A 19,802-nucleotide genomic window follows, 5' to 3' on the forward strand; every position below is an offset into this window, starting at 1 on the left:
TGAACTGTGTTCCTCTGTACCGCAGACTGTGTGAATGCATTTGCGCTGCTGGTGCGTCCTCCTACCGAGCAGGAAAACCTGTTGTTGAGCTTCCAGCTGACCGCAGAGGAGACGACCAAGAGCACCTGGCTGCGCTCGCTCTCTCGTCATGTCGCCGACACCATCTGCAAGGCCGATTCTGTGAGTATACACACACACACACACACACACACACACACACACACACAGGCCTGTCACAATTATTACATAATCGCCTAATCGCAACTATTTGACGTAATCACGTTTATTTTGTCATAATCGTTTCGCCTAATCGCAACTATTTGACGTAATCGCGTTTATTTTGTCATAATCGTTTCCTCCATGTTGAGAAATGTTAATATAGTTACAAACACTTTCAAAAATGTGTAGAAATAGCCGATCTACAAGCTCTCAACGCGCCGCGACGATGCGACTTGTAGATCGGCTATTTCCACTATCAATGTTCTTTAAAGGAGTAGTTCACCCCCAAAATGACTTTTTTTCTATTGATTAGTCACGCCATGGAGAGTAGAGTTCAATAATATTTTTTGGTTTTTGTCGCATTCCTAAGACAAAAATGTGATTTGAGTAAATTTACTCCCATTGATTCCGGATGGTGACCCGTTTCGAAACGGGTCACCATCCGGAATCAATGGGGGTACATTTATTGTTATCACATTTTTGTCTTAGGAATGTGACAAAAACCAAAAAATATTATTGAACTCTACACTCCATGGCGTGACTAATCAATAGAAAAAAAATAATTTTGGGGGTGAACTACTCCTTTAAGTATGAAATTGTCAAATATGCCATTTATTTCTTTGTATATTTAAGTTATGTATCATGGTTGCCACGTGCAACTTCAAAGCCTAAAAGCCAAACAGAAATGTAATTGTCAACGACAAATGCACAATTCAATCATTAATCGCAATTATTTGAGTGACAATTAATCGTCATGTAAAATGTCATAATCGTGACAGCCCTACACACACGTTAAAAATACCCAGATGACAGTACTGCAGATCCATCAGTTTATGTATCATGTTATTTCGATAGACACACATCAAAGGGGAAAATATGCAAATACGTAAATGGAAACGTTTAGTTTCTATTTTTTTGTTTTCAAGGAGTTACAAGTACCAGGTAGGAAGTAGGAGCAATAGAGACTCCATGGTCCTTGTCAGCAGCTGCAGAACAGTGAAATGAATATAAAGTGAACGCATTTTTCTGCCCTCCTAGAAAATGAAGAAGTCTGGCCTTGGTCTCTTCATAACCCCTCGTCGGTTTTAGACGTTTTCCAAAAAAAGCAACTACAAAGGCGCAAATGCCTGAGCCTCAGGCAGGTCTCATTACAAAATTGTTCCCTGGGAGTGAATTAAATGAGAAATCCAGCCACGTTTAGGACTGGAGCTGCCTCTAAATCCGACCGGTCCAACTAAATGAGTTGAGGTTTGAGGGGAAAAAAGGATGGGGAGGGGGGTAGAGTTATGGTAGCCAAGTTGTAATGGGCCAGCTAAGCTTAGCAGTAATTGAGTGGTCTCGACCGACACATATAATTCTGTTCATAATTAAAGAGCAGCATGATCATCGTCTGCTAGGAAGATCCGGAGGTGAGGCCACCACTTGTACTTTATAGTATGGGCAGCAGGGGGCGATGTTGGCCTCTGGTCTGCCTCCCAGCACACAGCTGCAATCCTAATGCTGTTTTCACTGGGTCAGTGCTGCACTGTGAATACCAACGAGTCAGGACCCTGCTTGTTAATAGTGGACTGCAGAGAAGAGGGGAAGAGAGCTAGAGAGTGGGAAATAAAGACCTTGTGTATACCATACGTGTACTGTACTTCCCTCTGACTGCTATTTCAAAAGCAAACTCATGTTTTCATCTATATAGATTAAAGCAAACTCGTGATGTTTTCGTCTATATAGATTATGTGAATTCATTCTTATGATGATAAAGACTGATCGCATGTATTTGATTGTGTCGTTTGTGTTCAAACCCAGGAGGACATGATCCAGTGTGCTGATCCTGACTCCCTACTGGTTAACACCAAGGATATGGACAGCACCTTGAGCAAAGCCTCCCGAGCCATCAAAAAGACTTCCAAGAAGGTAACTGTTGGGCCAGTCAGTCAGATGGAGGCTAGAGCAAAATCAGTGGTCTCTCTCTACATCTCTTGGCTGAGCATCTATATGACCACAACTGGCTGTGAAAGGGGGAGGGAAGCTGGGAAGGGAGGGTGATCTTTTTTGCTCCTGTGGGCTGTGCGTCACCTGTCAGTGGTGAACGTTGAACTGAAGTAGTAGGACGGAGATGCTACGTCCTCCCCATGAGGGATTGTTGCTGGCAGTGTGGTACAACAGCAGTGGCAAACACAGAATTCATTGTGTGGAGAAGCATTCATCGGCAATTGGCATAATGACTAAAGGAATGGGGAGGAAAAACTGGGTAGAAATATTTGGCCACTAAAAGTTCTGGTTGATTAATAAGGTTGGACAAGAGGCACTTTATGAGTGCTGATATATACAGAATAACTGCAACTGGTTAGCCGAGGCTGAGTCTTGAAGGAAACACATTTTTGGCAGAAAGAGTTGTCTCCCATTACTTGAAAATATTTTGTAGTAGGACTGTTTTGCAATCTCGCATATTCAGAACGTCCGTTATTATCTTCGGCCTGTGTCCGTCCTTTAACTCAGTGGTTCTCAACTTTTTTAGGCCCCCAAAATAATCATTTTAACTGGGGACCCCCCACCCTGACGAGCACTAAGAGTCGAGGTATTACATTTTGTATAACACGGTTCTATTGTGAAAATAGCAGATCTGCTATTTTCACAATTTCTGCTTCTAATATTTGACAATTTGACCAATGTTTAATTTGTCATTTTAGAGGTATTAAAAAGTCCTTTAAAGCCCCTTTTCGACTGCAGTTTTAGCACCACACCACACCACACCACACCACACCACATAAAAATATCTACATTTTCCATTACAAAAAAGTACCCCTATCAAATTGACCCTTTTAACTGTGATTATAATACAATATAAATTTGTATTACAACTATCCTAATTATAATGCACTGTAATGGATTATAACTGTGATTATAGTACATTATAAAGTATTAAAACTATGATAATTAAAATACACTATAATAGATTATAATAGTGGTTATAACACAATAGAATCTATTATCATGTATTACAACTATATCCTGGTGGTCTAAATGAAAAGTCAGTGAGTGATCAGTCATTATGAAGTGTTTGGCCCTGTTTGGCCTAGCTCAGACCTACTCTAGAGTGGATACTTTTTAGTACCCTGTTTAGTACCACTTTCACACCACTCTACCCAGGTCCTTGTAGTGGAAAACCTGGCACAAGTGGGTGGTGTGGAGTGGTGTGGAGTTGGGCCAGTGGAAAATGGGCTAAAGTGTCACTTTATAAATGTGCAGATACCCTCTATCCACTTTTAAACTTTAAGTTGGTTTGTTTACTCTTGTGTGAGAAAACAATGTTTCACATTAAGTTAATCATCTGAGGACCCCCCAAAATATATTTTTTTAATAAACATGGTGTGGTAACTAGAATTGTGAAAGCTTGTGTGAAGTGCTGGCTGTGGCTGCTAGGGGGGGATATTGGCGAGAATCTCGCGATGCAATACGTATCACAATACTTGGGTCACGGTGCAATAGTATCACGATATATTGCGAATCTTTGTGATACAATACTATTGCGATATATCAGCTTTAAAACCTGAAGGCGGCGCTCTAATGTTTTCGTTTCCGTCGTTCACAGCCATTTTCTCGAGAGACCTCACTCACTTAACCGTGGGAAGGGGAAGTAGCTAAGATAGTACATCGATATCTAGAGGGAGCGGAGTGTCAGGACCGGACTTCTACCATTGGTTCCTATGCATGGGAACATATTTAATTTTCCTCAAAGTATCGCGATTCTACGGCGTGAAGTATCGATACAGTATTGGCAAATAAACTATTGCGATGTATTGCCATATTGATTATATTGCCCACCCCTAGTGGCTGCAGCAGTTATTTGAGTTACCTTTATGTGTGAGATATGATATACCAATAAACTGATCAGGAAAGGAAATGCATGATATACCAATAAACTGATCAGGAAAGGAAATGCATTTATTTGACGCAATGGCCAAAATGTACTTGTCAGATAATACGATTTCCAAGACAAAATCTTTGTGATAGTCAGACTTGCGCCCCATGGAATAAATATACTTCATCTGTAAGCAAATTTTCTCATTTGCTAAAAGTTTGTAATAACCTGTAGTGTTTGTTCTAGTGGTGACTTAACAGTATGTGTACGTGTGTTCCTAGGTGACCAGGGCGTTCTCCTTCACAAAGACTCCGAAGCGGGTTCTCCAGAGAGCGTTCATGGCCGGCAGCACGCCAGACAGCCCAAGGCTGACTTCTGAAAACCGCATCGGCAGCAGCTCCACTTTGGCTGTAAGTATTTATTTGTTTCTCCCAATGAGTCTTTGTAACTGAAAATGGCACGATCTGACATGGGGCAGCATATTTGATCGATTTTAACTATGTAGATGAGTTACAATAAATCCATCATTCTGATTATCTCAGATCCACTTGACACAGAACGTTCGGGGTCCTGTTATGACATGGTTTTCTGCTTTTTATTTTCTCTCGCCTTGCTAAAGGTTTTATTAGAAAATTATAATACAATGACAAGATACTCTGGTGGCTGATTTTCTTTCCTCCTGCTCGAACAGAATTAAATTCAGTTGTTTCTTCACCTGTCAATATACCACTGTGGCCCTACAGTAGGTCTGTTTAAAGCCAAGCCAAGGGATTACGTAGAGTGTAGTCAAGTCTACCTATTTATCTGTTAGTTCACCACCCGTCTCTTCCTCTTTCTGCTTATGTCTGTCTGTGAATCTGGCTCTGAATTTGGAAACGATAAGGTGCATATTAACGCAAGCCAGTTGTTCCATCCGTCTTCATTTCATTTCTGTCCCATCCATCCCTTTTATCCTTTTGAGTCTCACCCAGCCATTGATCCCTGCATCAGTCCATGGAGGAGTTCTTTTCATGCGGTTTCATTCGTTTTTTTTGATAGTTAGGTTGAAAGCAGCCACTTAGCTTTTGGTGTTCATGAGACTGGGCATACATTGTAATTTTGTAGGTTCGTGGGGTCGTTTTATTTTGGGTTGGAGTGGATATGAGTCATGTTTTGTGAACACGTAAAAACAAGAAGTGAGTCGGCTTTGAATGGACCCCCCCCCCCCATCCGTCCTAAATCAAAATGTCTCATTTAACTCTGTGTAGGCCATTTTGCCTTTATTGGATGGCTTTTTAGTTAGGGGGAGAGTGTAGCAGATAAGTGTTGCTAAGTGTTGCTAATTCAATCCTAAATACTGCAAAACACTCAAATATGGAGCTTCTTTTTTCCTGCACAAAGAGGCTAAATAAATTGGATGTGTCGGTTTAATTAAACACATGTTTACTGGCCTAGTGGTTGGAGTAATGTTTTAAATGGTTGTGATGGCATGAGGTAATTTTTATTTGCCCATGACCTGTTGTTACAGTGTCTTGGTTGACTTGCTTGTACAATGATTCTTATGGGGAAACACTTTTCCCCGCTTTTGTTGAAGATGACTATTTTAAAATTGCAACAGTTCAGAGGAATACAAGAGTAGGTCTATAATTACTTTTGATCGTTCAACCATAATGTTGACTTGAAATAACTTATTTCATGAAACACTTTAAGCAGTAGTGACTTGTACAACACAAAACTGTATGTTAAAGTAAAGCCTGTACAAGGGACAATTAAAGAGAATATGCAGGTCCACTTGATCATGTTCAAGGGGTCTTGGGGCCTAGTCTATGCATCAAATATAATTAGCCACATTATGTTGCTGCTTATTGTTCTTCATCTCGGCAGTACAGAAAGTATAGACAAATTAAGTACCATAATTGATAATACAGATTGTTGTTGTCTGACAGAAACCATATTTCATCTTTTTTAAAGTTACAATTTATTGTACAACAGTGTCAGGTGAAATGGAAAAAATAGTTGATCTACAACCTCACAACCTGTCGCAATGTGACATGGTATGCTATTTTTGAAAACGCCAAAACTTCTTTCCCCAAAATGGGGAAAGACGTTGAAAAACCTTCATTTTCCAGTCCAGTCTACCAGGCATCCCTCGTGTTGTTGCCACTTGTCCCTCATAGCGTTCTCAGCCAGGTAACCTTTTGGATATTATTTTTTGTTTGGGAATGCGTTTCACAGTATCTCCTCTGTGGGTTTGCCTACTTTTATCATGGAACAGATAGATGGGTCACTGCAGTAAATATCTGAAGAGAACTCATGAGCTTTAGTAATCCCCAATGTAATAGGAACCACCAGTGGATAAACTGTATCTTAACTGTGGTGGTGGGTAAACACTTTTCTATCTCTATTTCTTATTGGTCTATTTTCATCATAGAACTAAGTATCCACAGATGGCACCTTTTATTGGCTCTTTCCCAAATAGAAAAATCGGCTATCAGAGTATCACAGTCACAGTTGTACATTGAAACACAAGCATGCAAACTTGCCACATCACTGTTTTGAATCCAAAATGGGTCATCTGCGTGATTCCTGCAGATCTGAGGAGACATTGTGGGAGGGTCGGGGTGGTCCGACAAGAGCCTTCCTGGCTTTTCTAACATTGAGGAACCAGAACTGAATCCATTACATTTGCATTAACGATTCCCTGTTTTTTTCCTCTGTTCTTTAAAAGTCTGTATTCTTCCTTCATTGTTTCTGTCTGGCTGTGTGCAAGACAAGTTAATGTGAGTGAGGCTGTCACTTGCAGTGAATGAAGCAGCGTGTTGATCATTTATAACACCTGTAAATTAACATCATTCGATATCAAACTGGAATTGTGAATGAATTAAGCAGCTGTTTATAGCCTAACTAAATATTTTGCTGTGCAGGTTACTTGCAGGATTGCTAGTATTCATAACAGTCCGTCAAGAAATTGTCTAAAATTAATCTTTTATTAATCTAGTAACATAACATTAAGCGTCACATACTTTTAGGCTTGTCTACAAAACTCCCCAACAGTCATGCTCATTTACTTAGTAACTGTTAAATTGATGGAATAAATAAAAGACACTCTAGACTAGAGCCTTATGTTCCGGTACAGTTTAGTTTATTTATTTATTCCCAATACTGATTCTGATAACTGTAACTTGCATATCAATGTCTGTACCCTCTGTGTTTGTGTTCATCTATGTTCTATAATCCAGATGTCCCGCTCCGCCTCTACCTTCAGTCTGAATGATTCTACCAAGAGCGGTGCTATGGTGCAGCGCTCTAACTCTTTGGACCATCCTCCTCTCCGTGCCAGGATCCCTGTCTGTAAACGTGCCCCTTGCAGCCCATCCCCATTGTCCCCAAAACCCATGCTTAGTCCTAGCTCTAGCCCCAGTCCAAAACCTGACCTTGCCATCAGTCATCGCCCTCGTTCCAATTATCACCCTAGAACCAGCTCAGATCCCAAGTCCGTTCTCCATGCTCCTAATGCCAGTGCTCCTGCTGCCCAAGCATCTACCTTTTCAGCTCATCCCAATCCCACAATCATTCGAGCCGTCGTCCGTAATTTGGCCCCCTCCATCTCCGCCAACCCTCGGCGAAAATCGATTAGTTCTGCCAACCTAAACCCCAGACACCCAGCTTCTACAGTGTTTCTCCAACCTAAGACCCCACCTCCTCAGAGTTCTAATTTGAAGGGCAGAGTGTCATCTGGGACGTGCAGGGACCCTGTAATGAGATTTGACCCCAACAAGAAGGCTCTGGCCAGTCCCCGCAGGGAGACTAGACTCTAGGAAACTCGGCAGAGCTCAGCCCATGCCAGGAGTCTGACGTGAGCATATCTTTTATATGAGCAAGGCCAAATTGGGAGTGCAATTCAGAGCACTAAACTTAAACTGACATCCGATACCGAGTACCGTTCCAGTCCATACATGTATTAGGCAATATACTGTAGATGTCACTGTCTGAAATGTATTTCATATACAGTAGGACAAGAAATATTGACATGATCCATCCAATTTCTCTACAGTACTAAAATGTAAAAGATATAAAATAAAATTGAGGTGCTTTGAATTGTGGCTCTTGGTATTGGATTTTAGTGATGGGGAAAGTTCTAATCCACATCATCTATGGTAGCCATCAGCTTACATTCTGTGGTGCACTCGCTAGTTCCAAATCAAATCCGCAATCAAAATGATAGAGCAGAGTAATAAAGGATTTCTTGTACTTTTTCTCTGACCAAACTAGTAATGTATAATCTTGCCGCTGATCCCAGGCTTATGTAGGTTTTATAATATGGAGTCCCACCAGCAATAAGCTGGTTAAGTAAACCATCGTTGCTTTGTATTGCTGTGCCTTATACACTTAGGATCTTTGGATCTTAGTTGGAGTTGATTGAACAAGCCTAACCAGCATGGGACTAATTGTTAAACAATATTTTGTAGATTTTAGATTTATTTCATTGTTGATAGTCTAGTTAGTAGACATGGACTCTATGGTGGAGATTTCCAGACTTGATTTGGAACCGGTCAAGTTTATGTTTATCCTGTTTAGGCAATTGTATATAAACCAGGTGGTGGCTGGGTATTCACAAGGGATTGGTGGTTGCTAATACTAGGCCATATTCAAGAAGGATCACTGACCTGGGAGCAGTCTTATGTCAAACTGGGTGCTCTTTGACCACATGGTTTTCCCCTGGATTATTATTAGAAAAAGCCATACCTTGACATTTTGAAGAACTCATTTTTTCTTGGTGTAAATGTTGCTGCACAGGCACATCTGACAATTTCGTATGATACTATGAATGCTTGTAAAGGACCAATGTAGGTTTTGTATTTATTTTTTACTTAAATACTTTACTTTAGAATACTGTCAAAACGAAACTCCAAAATGTCATTGTCTGTTTTTACTTTGAGGCCCCCTTTTAACTCCAGTTGGCCTCTCACTTAGTCTTGGGTGTGGGCTTGTGGTTAACTACGGTTATCTGTCATCTTTTTAACCACTTATAATTATGCTTCAAATACACAGCCATTTGAACACTCCCAAACTGATTGAATCCTACCTGTCTGGCATGCTATTCATTTTCTTCCTTCTGAGGATGAAGAGCTTTGCTCGGCAGCAGGGATATCTTGCACACAAAGAAAGCAGCTAAACAATTCTATAGTGTGAACTGTACCCTTAACCATTGGCCCGCAGTACTAGTTTGTTGTAAAGGGCCCCAGTGCCCGAATTCTATAACTGTCATTAGAAAATGTGTTCCTTTGCTCTAGAAGTATTTCACCATGCACTCTACTGGATGATACATTTTCTGTTTACTGGTAGTCTTTGTCACAAAGAATGATGGCATTCGGGATAGAAATGTCCTAAGTTGCCCTGTTTACCATTATTGATGGTATAGTGGAGCTATAACAAAAGCATAAGCTATTTTCCTGTTTATGTATAGCCCCAGTAAATGTTATGCTATGTAAATAAGGAAAGTACATAAACGTCACCTTGGTCTGGCCATTCCAGCTGTATGCCCATGCTATGGTGCAGTAACTCTAGGAACATGGTGGTTCACCACAGCCTTACAGAGACACTGGGTCCTCTGCAGTCAACCATAATGGGCACACACTGTTACACATGCCAGACTTGCTCTTGTCAGTATTTCACCAAGTCATCATATTTGGCTTTCCCTCCCACTGACCACCTCCATCCGATCATCCAAGCAAACAGTTGTCTCCAGCATCACCGCCTGACTTGCTCTGCCTCACTTGGTGTGTTAGGCACCTGCATAATGTTTGGCTTAACTGTTGTCACTGCAGGGGTGTCAGCGAGTTTGAGCTGACTCTTTGGATGAACATTCAGCTGTCAGCCTTGCATTTCATCCAGGAGCCCAACTGACACCCTGGGCTAGTGGGCTGACTTCTCCACCGCTGTAATGGAAGCAGTACTCCACCTTGTGTGGATTGGCTTTCCGTGAGTGATATCTCTGCTGATGGTGACGGCTACAGCCTTCAGCATCTGGTCATAGCACCAGCGAAAGCATCTTTACATTGTATTGGTAAAAACAGACAGGATCTGGAGCTGAAGTTCTCTGCCTTTCACAGCTGCCCAAAGAGACGTTGTTCGTCTCCGTCGCCTACCATTGCTTCAATGACTGACACTCAAGGCTGATTATGCTGATGATGTACAACTCATGAAGCTGATGAAAGGATGCTATGAAAGCATTGTGACCAGCCAATCTTAATTGGCACCACTAAAAATCACACAAGGTAGACGTAGATTGTAGGTTTTAGTGTTGCGTGAAAGAATGCCCTAACAGGAATTAGACAATATCACTGGAGGCAGGGCATACTGTCTGCCTGTGTGTGTACACATGCACTTGTGTCTGTGTATAATATGGCTATTTAAAGGTGATTCAGGGAATAGGTTATTTATGCATGTACATTTTGGAACTCTGAATTAAAAAGACATGTACACACTGGGATAAGCAAACCTTCATTAGCAAGCATGTCTTGTTATGGCAAGTGTGTAATGAGGGTCATATATGTTAGCATTTTCACCAGCGCTGCCCTTTACCCTGCCTCTTCCCAGGGAAAGCAGTGTGTTAATCTTCTTATTCACAGAGCACTCCTTACATTGTCTCTGTCTTACTGAGGTAGTGGAGGATTGCATCATGCAATCAAGACTTCCCTCCATTCAGTGGATTTTCAAGACTTTGTTCCATTCAGTAGACCTGAATCTGCTAAAACAAGAGAACTGAGGGCAGAAAGAAAATCGTTCTGTTATGAAGCGCTCTTAGGAAGAATACAATGTATACACGTGCGCCAGGTGGAAAGCCACTGAAGTGCATTGTGTTGACAGAGGTTGCACTTTCTTGATTCGTTCGGTTCACTGCCGAGGTTTGGCTCTGAAAGCATAGAGGCTGCACGTGTGTGTGGCCAGGCGTGCTGCTTAATTAAAATACGACTGGAGCACATAAAATGGCCTTGTGTTCACAAATTGCTCGTGCTCACAGCCTCTCACGTACTCTTGACCGCCTGCTGGGAAGCCTACTTGACAATCAATCTTCTAGCACAGGCTTTTAATGGCTCACCTTGGAAAAGTCAAGATATGGTGTGGGTCTGTCACATGGCTGAGTTGATTTCTTTAACACATCTTTGATTCTCTTAATAGCTTGATCACATACTAACTACAGACTCCGATGGTACAGAAGTACTTGTATTTACTTATTTGTTTTGTTTTTTTCTCCTTCGCACACTCCTCTGTGTCTCCTCTACCTTTCCCTCTATCACCCTTTATTTCTTCAGGCCCACCATTCACCATCTATGGTCAATCTACCGTCCATGTTTGAGAGGAAGTACCACACATTCAGCCGATCCACCACCCATCTTTACTGATCTCCTGAGCAGAGGGCCCAAGAAGTCCAGAGCAAGACAAGCCAGGATCATCATCATACACAATCCTTGGACTGCAGTTGATTGCAAGACCTCAGAACTCTAGACTAAGAATATTGCATTGAAGCTAGCCATATCAATATGATATAGCAAATTGCCATTTAGTCATACTATTACTGTATGTTGAAGCCACATCCAGATGATATGGCAAACTGACATTGGGTCATACTGGAGTAACGCACTGAAGGAAGTCACATGTCAAGCTGATATTCTACTGTGTCAGAGAGGTCATGTTTTAGTTCTCAAGATAATTGTTGCACATCAGATTTAAGCTCAATCCATGTGTCTTTTTTTTAATAGGCAATCTGGAGCATGTCTCAAACATGGACCACGTTTTAACTGGTGTGTCACTGTCGTTTTACTACTAAGTGGTAAATTCCTGAGTGGTAATTTAACTCTTGACAGTGTTCAAATGTCCCTTTTTTTATTGAAAGAACACTGAGAATTTTCCTGTGTCATTTGCCAAGCCCACTGCAATGGTACTGCACTGTTTATATTATGCAACATAAAATTGAAGGATGCTCTGGTAATTGTTTAAGGAATACAGCAACTATTACTCTTAATTAGTTTATTGAATTGACATTTCAAAAGGTTTGCCAGCTCACTCATGCTATTTACAAAATAGTGTTAAATTCAAAATGTTAAAGTACAATTCAAGTTTATTCCTTTAACAACGAAGGATGCTATGCTTTGTTCATATACATATATTTAATGTTAGCCTTGAATGCTCCTTGCCTTTTTATTTTAATTAACCATCTCAAGAATAATTAGTTATTTTCTATTCACTGACATTTTATATAATATTTTAGTTAGCTTATTTTCCCCTAATTAAAATTAATACATTTAATCATTATGTGATTCAGCTTTTATAAAGCTCCTGTAATGTTTATGTAGGATTGGTTTGTTTTTATTTATGTACATATCTTTTTGTCTGTCTGTATTGCATGGAGTTTGTCTTGTTTATTAAATGCACTTCTAAGATAAAAAAGAAAATCTTTTTATACAATTTCTTTTTTAGTGTCACTCTTTGAATTGTATTTTAATACCCCACACACACACACACACACACACACAAAAAACGGAATGCCTTGAATTTAACATGGCAAATGAAAAGAGCGAGTTAGTAACTAAACAAAAGTTGCAGTATTTAATGCAAAATTACACTATTAAGTTAGATGTTGATTTCCTTTTAGCACTACTTGTTTGCAGTCTGCTCAAAAAAGGGGGGCAAACGTGAACGTGATACAGGGCAACTATTCCGGTGCATATGTTTGTCTGTCTGTCTGACAGTTTGTCCGACCATCCGGCGTCATTGATTAACCAATCCTGCCCATGCAGCCTCCAAACCCCAGCACTCTTTCTATTTCTTAAATTGCCATGGAAGTTCTGGATAACTGCCTCGTGAGTGTAGGGTGATTAGCCGATTTATACTGTATATATTTTTTTTACCAGTTTAACTGAAGATCATTTTGGTTTTTGTTTCTGTATTTCGGTGTTGGCGGCCGCGGGACGTGTTTTGATGACGCAGTTCGCTAGCCTATGGGCCAATCACCAATCAATTAGTTTTTAAAAAAACTGAAAAATTTTCCATGTTGACTTGCTGGTTGTGGGCTGCATTCTCATTTTCTGGTGTGTCAATTTGTTTGACTTACCCATAAGGCTGCTAGCTGTGGCAAATGGCTCTCAGTACATGACCGATAATTTCATGTTCAACAGCATTACTGTACATTTAAAGCTATACTATGTAACTTTTTTAATAAAACAAATCTTAAAATTGTCCTAATTATTAAATCGCTAAAGTTTTAGAACACCCACTCTGTTCATTTCAGCTCCCAAAGCCTTTTCTTTATGTGTTCTACTGAGCCCTGGTGGCCGTGACCGGGGCTGTTTTTCCTGGCAAAATTATGTCATATGCATCATTCTGTACACATGTCTCCCTACCGGCCAATCAAAGCCCAGATCATACACTGCCGAGCTCTTCAGGAAGTACACTGCAGTGTTTACACTTTGTTTACACTGGGCTAGGAGTTTAGCATGTAACTCCCCAACAGAGGCCGTAGAGGGACACGAAAGACCTCTATGGATAGGTCTCGGCGAGGCGGACGCGGTGGTCTGACGGCCCGGTCCGCGGCGAAAAACAGACGAAAAAACTGACGCGACCGCGGTTTGCTTTAACACTACTGACCACTAGTTGAGCAACTTACACAGTATAGCTTTAACTTTAACGTTAATTTGGTACTAGTGTTTATTGAGTCGTTTTGAATAAAGCTATGGGGGGAAAAATATAATTGGCATATTTTGAAGAAAGTCTTGAATCCATGACATGGCTACATCTCTCATCCTCCCCAAATCATGAAAAAATAAATGGTGTTACTGTCCTTTGAACAATGAGACATGGTCTGTGCATAATGAGGCACTGGTGTTTTGTATACTGAGTGCACACACACTGCACTGTCAGACCTCTGCAGAATGTCCTTTTGCCCTTAGCTTAGGTATAATCGCCTTACCTAGCCCAGTGCTAGATGACTTACCCACACTGGATCAAGGTGTGTTTTGAATAGGGTGCCTTTAATTTTATCCGCATTAGTATTTGTGTCATGGCAGCTGGCTGTATAGAAGAGCTTCTGTTTTGTCCTCTTCACATCCAACCTCTTCAAAGGACTAGAAGATAATCTCTCTCTTTCTCTTTTCCCCTCTGTCTTCTGGATAAGGCGCAGATGTGCCAGTGCCAGGCAGCCAGCTATAGTGTCTGGCGGTAGAGGGGCATGTGGGCCCGAGGCGAGGAGAAACTAGGGAATATTCATATTAAAAAGACACTTCTTCATAGAGGACATTCACTCTCTTCATATTTGCCTTTGCCTCCACTTCAAAGTGTCTCTTAGGGGCTTTTCAGGGAGCGAGAAAGAAGAGATGGACTGTTCGTGCAAGCAGAGGCACATCAGATCTAAGCCCATGACATGTGTTCGGTTGTTCCAAAGGCACTAGTTGGTGAGATATCTTCATTATTTGCTTCATAGATTGAAATGTGATAATTTCCCCCATTGACCGATAACGGTGAAACAGGTTTCAGAGTCACAATTTTAGCACACAAGCAAATGCAATTAAACAACACTTCCCAATTAAAAACAACATCAAGTTGGCTTTTTATTTCCCAAAATATAAAATTGTGGAACTTGGGCTCCAGTGTGGTTCTCGGACAGCCGATCAGAGTCAAATGTACACTTTCATTATAAATGTAAAGTTAAAGATTTCCAAAAGACTAAAGCATTATGCACAGTCACTAAACATGGCGATCAGCCTTTGGTATTATGCACAATAAAAATGGTGATCGGCCAAGTAGTTTGCAAGATTAACTACAGAGTACACACAATCAGACGCATACAGACAGATACCCTCAACACTATCCTTTAGTTAATTATCTTTGTTAATAAAGCTCAGACATAACTAGTAAGATGCCTCAGGGCGACAAGCAACCTCGCCTTTTAGGGCGAGGTTGCGCCAATTCTTGGCCAGTGTATATCGGACCAGTTACCCATATGGAGACCCCTGGTACCCATATATGGAGATCAATGTACAGTATATGCAGATATGCTGTGAGAGCCCAAACATGCTTACTCAGTTATTCGTTATGTGATCAAGTCCTATGATGTCTATGACATCTGACATCATACCCTTTTATGCCCATATATGGAGATCCCTGTCTGTAGAACCAGCCACACAGATTAGGGCTGTCTTGGCCGTCTGTCTTGGCCATATATGGATTCTGTTAGTGTGGTATTTGGCCGATGTGGCCTCCATAAATGGGCATTCCCATATGAAGTCCTGTTAGATATGGGCTTAATATTGATGACATCAGGGAACTCCATATATGGGCATAAAAGGGATTATGTTATTGTGCCATCACAGTGATGTCAGTCAGAGTGGCAAACCCATTCTGTTAAGAGTGGTTCCCCTGTGATGTCACAGTGATGTGTCAGGGGAACCACAGTGTCAGGCATGACCTACAGAGATACGCAGATAGCCAGATACGGAGACAAGATGTGCCAGTTTTCATACTTAACTGCGACCTACGGTCGCAATAATACAAATGTAAATCATACCTAACCATGCCTGAACTTAACCATTCTAACAGATAGCGCTGCCATTTTCAGATGAGCACAACAAAGTCTTTCCTGAAGTGAAAGAAACTTGATAACTAAGAAGCAGCTCTTTAATGTAAAAAATATGTCAAATGTGGAAAGGCTTCATTATCAGAGAATGGGAAACGCATCTGTATAATGTCATCAGTTCTAAGTCAGACCCACCACTGTTGAGCTCCCTTGAGTTTGTCTCTTTAGGACTTTGGATTTATTCCAGAGAAATCCTGACTCTTTAGCTACCACCATTATTGCCTGAAATTGAGGCTCTTACAGTGCATATCCCCAGGCTCTGACCCAAACTGAACATTTCCCCTGTCTTGTTAACAAAACTGCTACTGTACTATTATAGCCAAATGCTGACCCACTGGAAACAGGCCTGTGAACAGTGTTGGGCAGCTTAGTCACAAGTAGCAGAACAACTAACAATTAATTTTCTGTCAAATATCCACCAAAGCTATTCACTACTACTATTCACGTGCATTTACCAAGCCCCAGCAGCAGAAAGAGAAATGTCACTTACATGGATGTTGGCCGGTAATACAGTTGAAAGTTTTAAGTATGTCGGTAAGCAATGGTAAGGTGTTCACTGTTCAAGTTAGACAACCTTATTCTAGCCTGATACTCGAGTCTGGATGCAAGTATTTCTCTATAGATTATGATTTCTAAATGCCAGCAGAATTATGTTTTTTCATCATTCTCTTCTCTCTTTTCTTCATTCACAAAATAGTGAATAGGACCACAGCATCTCTTGCCAAAGATACTTATGTATCTTATGTATTGTATGTAGGTAGCCTGTACTTAAATCTCTCAGTGTTATTTTTGCCATAAATGGTGCATTTATATAACGCCTTTATCCAAGGCGCTTTACAGAGATTGTATTCACCCATTCACACACACATTCATGCACTGATGGTGGAGGAAACCATGCAAGGCACCAACCTGCTCACCGGGAGCAACTAGGGGTTCAGTGTCTTGCTCAAGGACTCTTCGATACCAACTCTGGGGGAACCCGGGATCGAACTGGCAACCTTTCGGGAACCCTCCATGTTCTAATGACGGTTTCTCTACCCCTGAGCCACTGCTACCCTTGCCATATGTTGACATTCAACAGACAAGCAACTCCCTCTAATATCTAGCATATGGCACACATAGTTTGGCTCTTCAACCATAACCAGGAAATGTTCCAAGTATATAACATTAAACACTCTGAAAGTAAATAGTAACTCAAGCTTTAGTCTTGTCACACCTTGAGTACTGCCCAGTGCCCAGTCATTTGGTCATCCTCTATGAAGAAAGACATACCGGTAGAACAATGTTGTAGAAATGCACAGAAATCTATTGTGGCTTACTGTTGAGAATAGATTACATTGACCTTTCTCGCCTTTTTCAGAAATGTTTTAATTGACAAAAATAAAATATAATGTATTTCTTTGACCAGGTAGGATACATAAGAGATGAACATAACCAAATGACTACAAGCCAGTTCAGGTGATCTGCTAAAACCAAGAACAAATCTTCTATTATCTATAGAACTGTACTAGGATGGAACTTATTAATAATTGCATAACTAATACAAACCCACCTTAAGTTAAAGGAACACCTTATGCAAGCAAGCCTGTACTAATCCCCAGAGGTAGCCTACAACCTTACTTGGAAGTGATTTGGGTTTTAATTGTACTATTGTTGCATTTTTATTCTTTTATTTAGATTATAGGCTAGTGATTGTAAAGTTGATTTAATTAATGTTTTTGTTAAATATTTGGCTGTGTCAGACCCCAGGAAGACTAGCTTTTGACATGGCAAAAATGTATGGGGATTCTAATAAACAATAAACGAAAAAGGGTTTCCCTTGGATTCCTTGGATCATGATGCATCTCTCTCTCTCTCTCTCTCTCTCTCTCTCTCTCTCTCTCTCTCTCTCTCTCTCTCTGTCTCTCTCACTCACACACACTCGGGTGGTGTGTGCCCTCCAGAGGCAATATGCAATTACAACTATCCAAACCAATGGCAATAATTGGTTTGGGATTGCTTGCAATTCTAAACTCCACCTAAACTCTTAGCACTACTGGAAAAATCAATGTCCATACATGAAGCTAGTTAGCATTTGTTTTTAGTTTTTTTTTTAGAAATATTTTTTTCTTTACAGATTATATTGTTTTTCTAGATAGATATTCATTTACATTTGTTATATTGCTGTTACTGACATTTAACCTTGTTTATTATTGTGATGTTTTTATCTACTTATTGTAAATCGCTTTGGATTAAAAGCGTCTGCTAAATGCCTAAACTGTAAACTGTAAAAAGGGCTGGGGAAGGGGGTGTTCTACGGGATTCTGATTACAAATAAGTACGGAAAAGCGCAAGATACCCATTCATTCTGTGTTGTCAGATTTTATTTCACAGGGGGAGCTAGCTGTGGGGGAAAGTAGCACCTGTAGTAAAAGTTCCAGGAAGTGAGATACCAGGAACAGCTGTTCCTGGAAACAGACACAAGGAAAAGACAAGCCGGCAGATTTGTCACACTGGGTGGCGAACTCATACCGGAAGTAGGATGAAATGCATGGCAGCCGACTGGATCAGCTCATGAAGTTTCATGACCAAAAACGACTGAGGTCTTTGTCATATAATCGGTTCAGGAATATAAAAGAAGACATATCACAGGTATTTTTACAATCACTTGCTTTTCAATGTGCACAGTACATCATTTTATTGAGGCAATTAAACATCGGCAGGTATAGTTTCTGTCTCGGAGCTATCGCGAGATTTGGTTTCCAGACAGGAAATGGTGGAGAGTCTCGCGATACTAGCTAGTTCAGAAACATACTTTGTGCTCTTTAAATACCGCTATAAAGTTATACAGCGTACACACCAAAAAGAAACACAGCAGAAAACAACGTGTGAAATTTTGGCTCTCATATACTACTGTTATTCACGAACTTCCGGTGTGAATTTGCCACCGAGTGTGATGAATCTGCCGGGCAAGGATTGCGTGGTAGAGAAAATTACGTTGGTGTCTTTTCCTGATCTCTTGTTCCTAGAGTTCTTCCAGGAAGTGAGGCTAACACCCTGAGGCTATAGGGGGTAGCCTAACATTTTTGGTGTGAGCGTTTGGTGTGGTTTGACAAGACTCACTCTTTTAAGCTAGCCTCGGGATCCAGGCATTTCATTCAAGAAAGAAAAGCATGGGTAAAGCCCCCAGTAACTGGCTCAGCCAATCACAAGCGGTGGTCTTCAAGGCATCGCCTACGGACACACGAAAATGTATTTTAATTGTCATTTTGCGGATATAAAATATATGTAGTATCACTTGACAATGAGATAAGCACGTACATCAACATGATCAAATTAGGTTTCAAACATTTAATTATAGACAATAGGAAGTTCAATAAAAACAGGCATGCAAATATCAAATAAAAATGTATAAATCAAAACCACAACAAGAATAGAGGGTATGCTTAAAGTGTATGGCAAATCTAGTGGCGTTTAACGTTGTTTAATGTCATGTAATGCAATCAGATAGGACTTTTCTGTTTGGATGTATGGGCTGTCAAGGCCTGAAAGTAGTTTTTTGCCACTCAGTAGGCGTTCCCGCATAACCTCCGGGTATGATGATGATGATGTCACGTGCATACCCTCTATTGCCATTTACAGATTGTATACAGTATGTGTAATCAGTGTTCGACACAGGCAAATTGTAATCTTAACTCATTGAGTGCCTATCCCGAATTAGTTCGGGATATATTATCGCATACCAGAGTGCCTATCCCGAACATGTTCGGGATATAAAAAAAAAAAAAAATTTTTTTTTTTTTTTTTTTTTTTTTGGACCCCATCAAATCTAGTGAACATGATTTCAATCGCGATTTTGCATGTTCCACCCCATACAACCCCATCTAACATACAGGGCAGCCATGTTTGTTTACATAACATGTAAAACATAATGGCGATTATCTCAAGAATGCCTGAACGGATTTCCAATCGGATTTTTTTGTTTGAAAGCTGTGAACAAACTGCACAAATCCACTTCAATGCAATCCAGGATTGCATTGGATTTTTTAGAGCTCATTCTTCTCTGTTTTTTTCCCATGCATGAGGTGTGCAAGGTTTAATCATGGCTAAGTTGACGAAAATAAGGCTTCTAAAATG

At 40.6% G+C, this 19,802-nt stretch overlaps 1 protein-coding gene across 1 annotated transcript in view; it reads left to right on the top strand.

Moving 5' to 3' along the window:
- ect2 (epithelial cell transforming 2) overlaps positions 1-11,580 on the top strand; it is a 51,557-nt gene extending 39,977 nt beyond the window's left edge. Inside the window, exons 21-24 of the mRNA XM_080732625.1 lie at positions 26-180; positions 2,020-2,127; positions 4,357-4,485; positions 11,371-11,580. Of these exons, the coding sequence (XP_080588751.1) occupies positions 26-180; positions 2,020-2,127; positions 4,357-4,485; positions 11,371-11,460 (482 nt within the window). The 3' untranslated portion in view covers positions 11,461-11,580. The remainder of the gene's footprint in view (positions 1-25; positions 181-2,019; positions 2,128-4,356; positions 4,486-11,370) is intronic.
- Positions 11,581-19,802: the final 8,222 nt, after the last annotated feature.

This window comes from Nannobrachium achirus, assembly GCF_963921795.1.
Source record: "Nannobrachium achirus genome assembly, chromosome: 1".
In the NCBI taxonomy this organism is placed as follows: Eukaryota; Metazoa; Chordata; class Actinopteri; order Myctophiformes; family Myctophidae; genus Nannobrachium; species Nannobrachium achirus.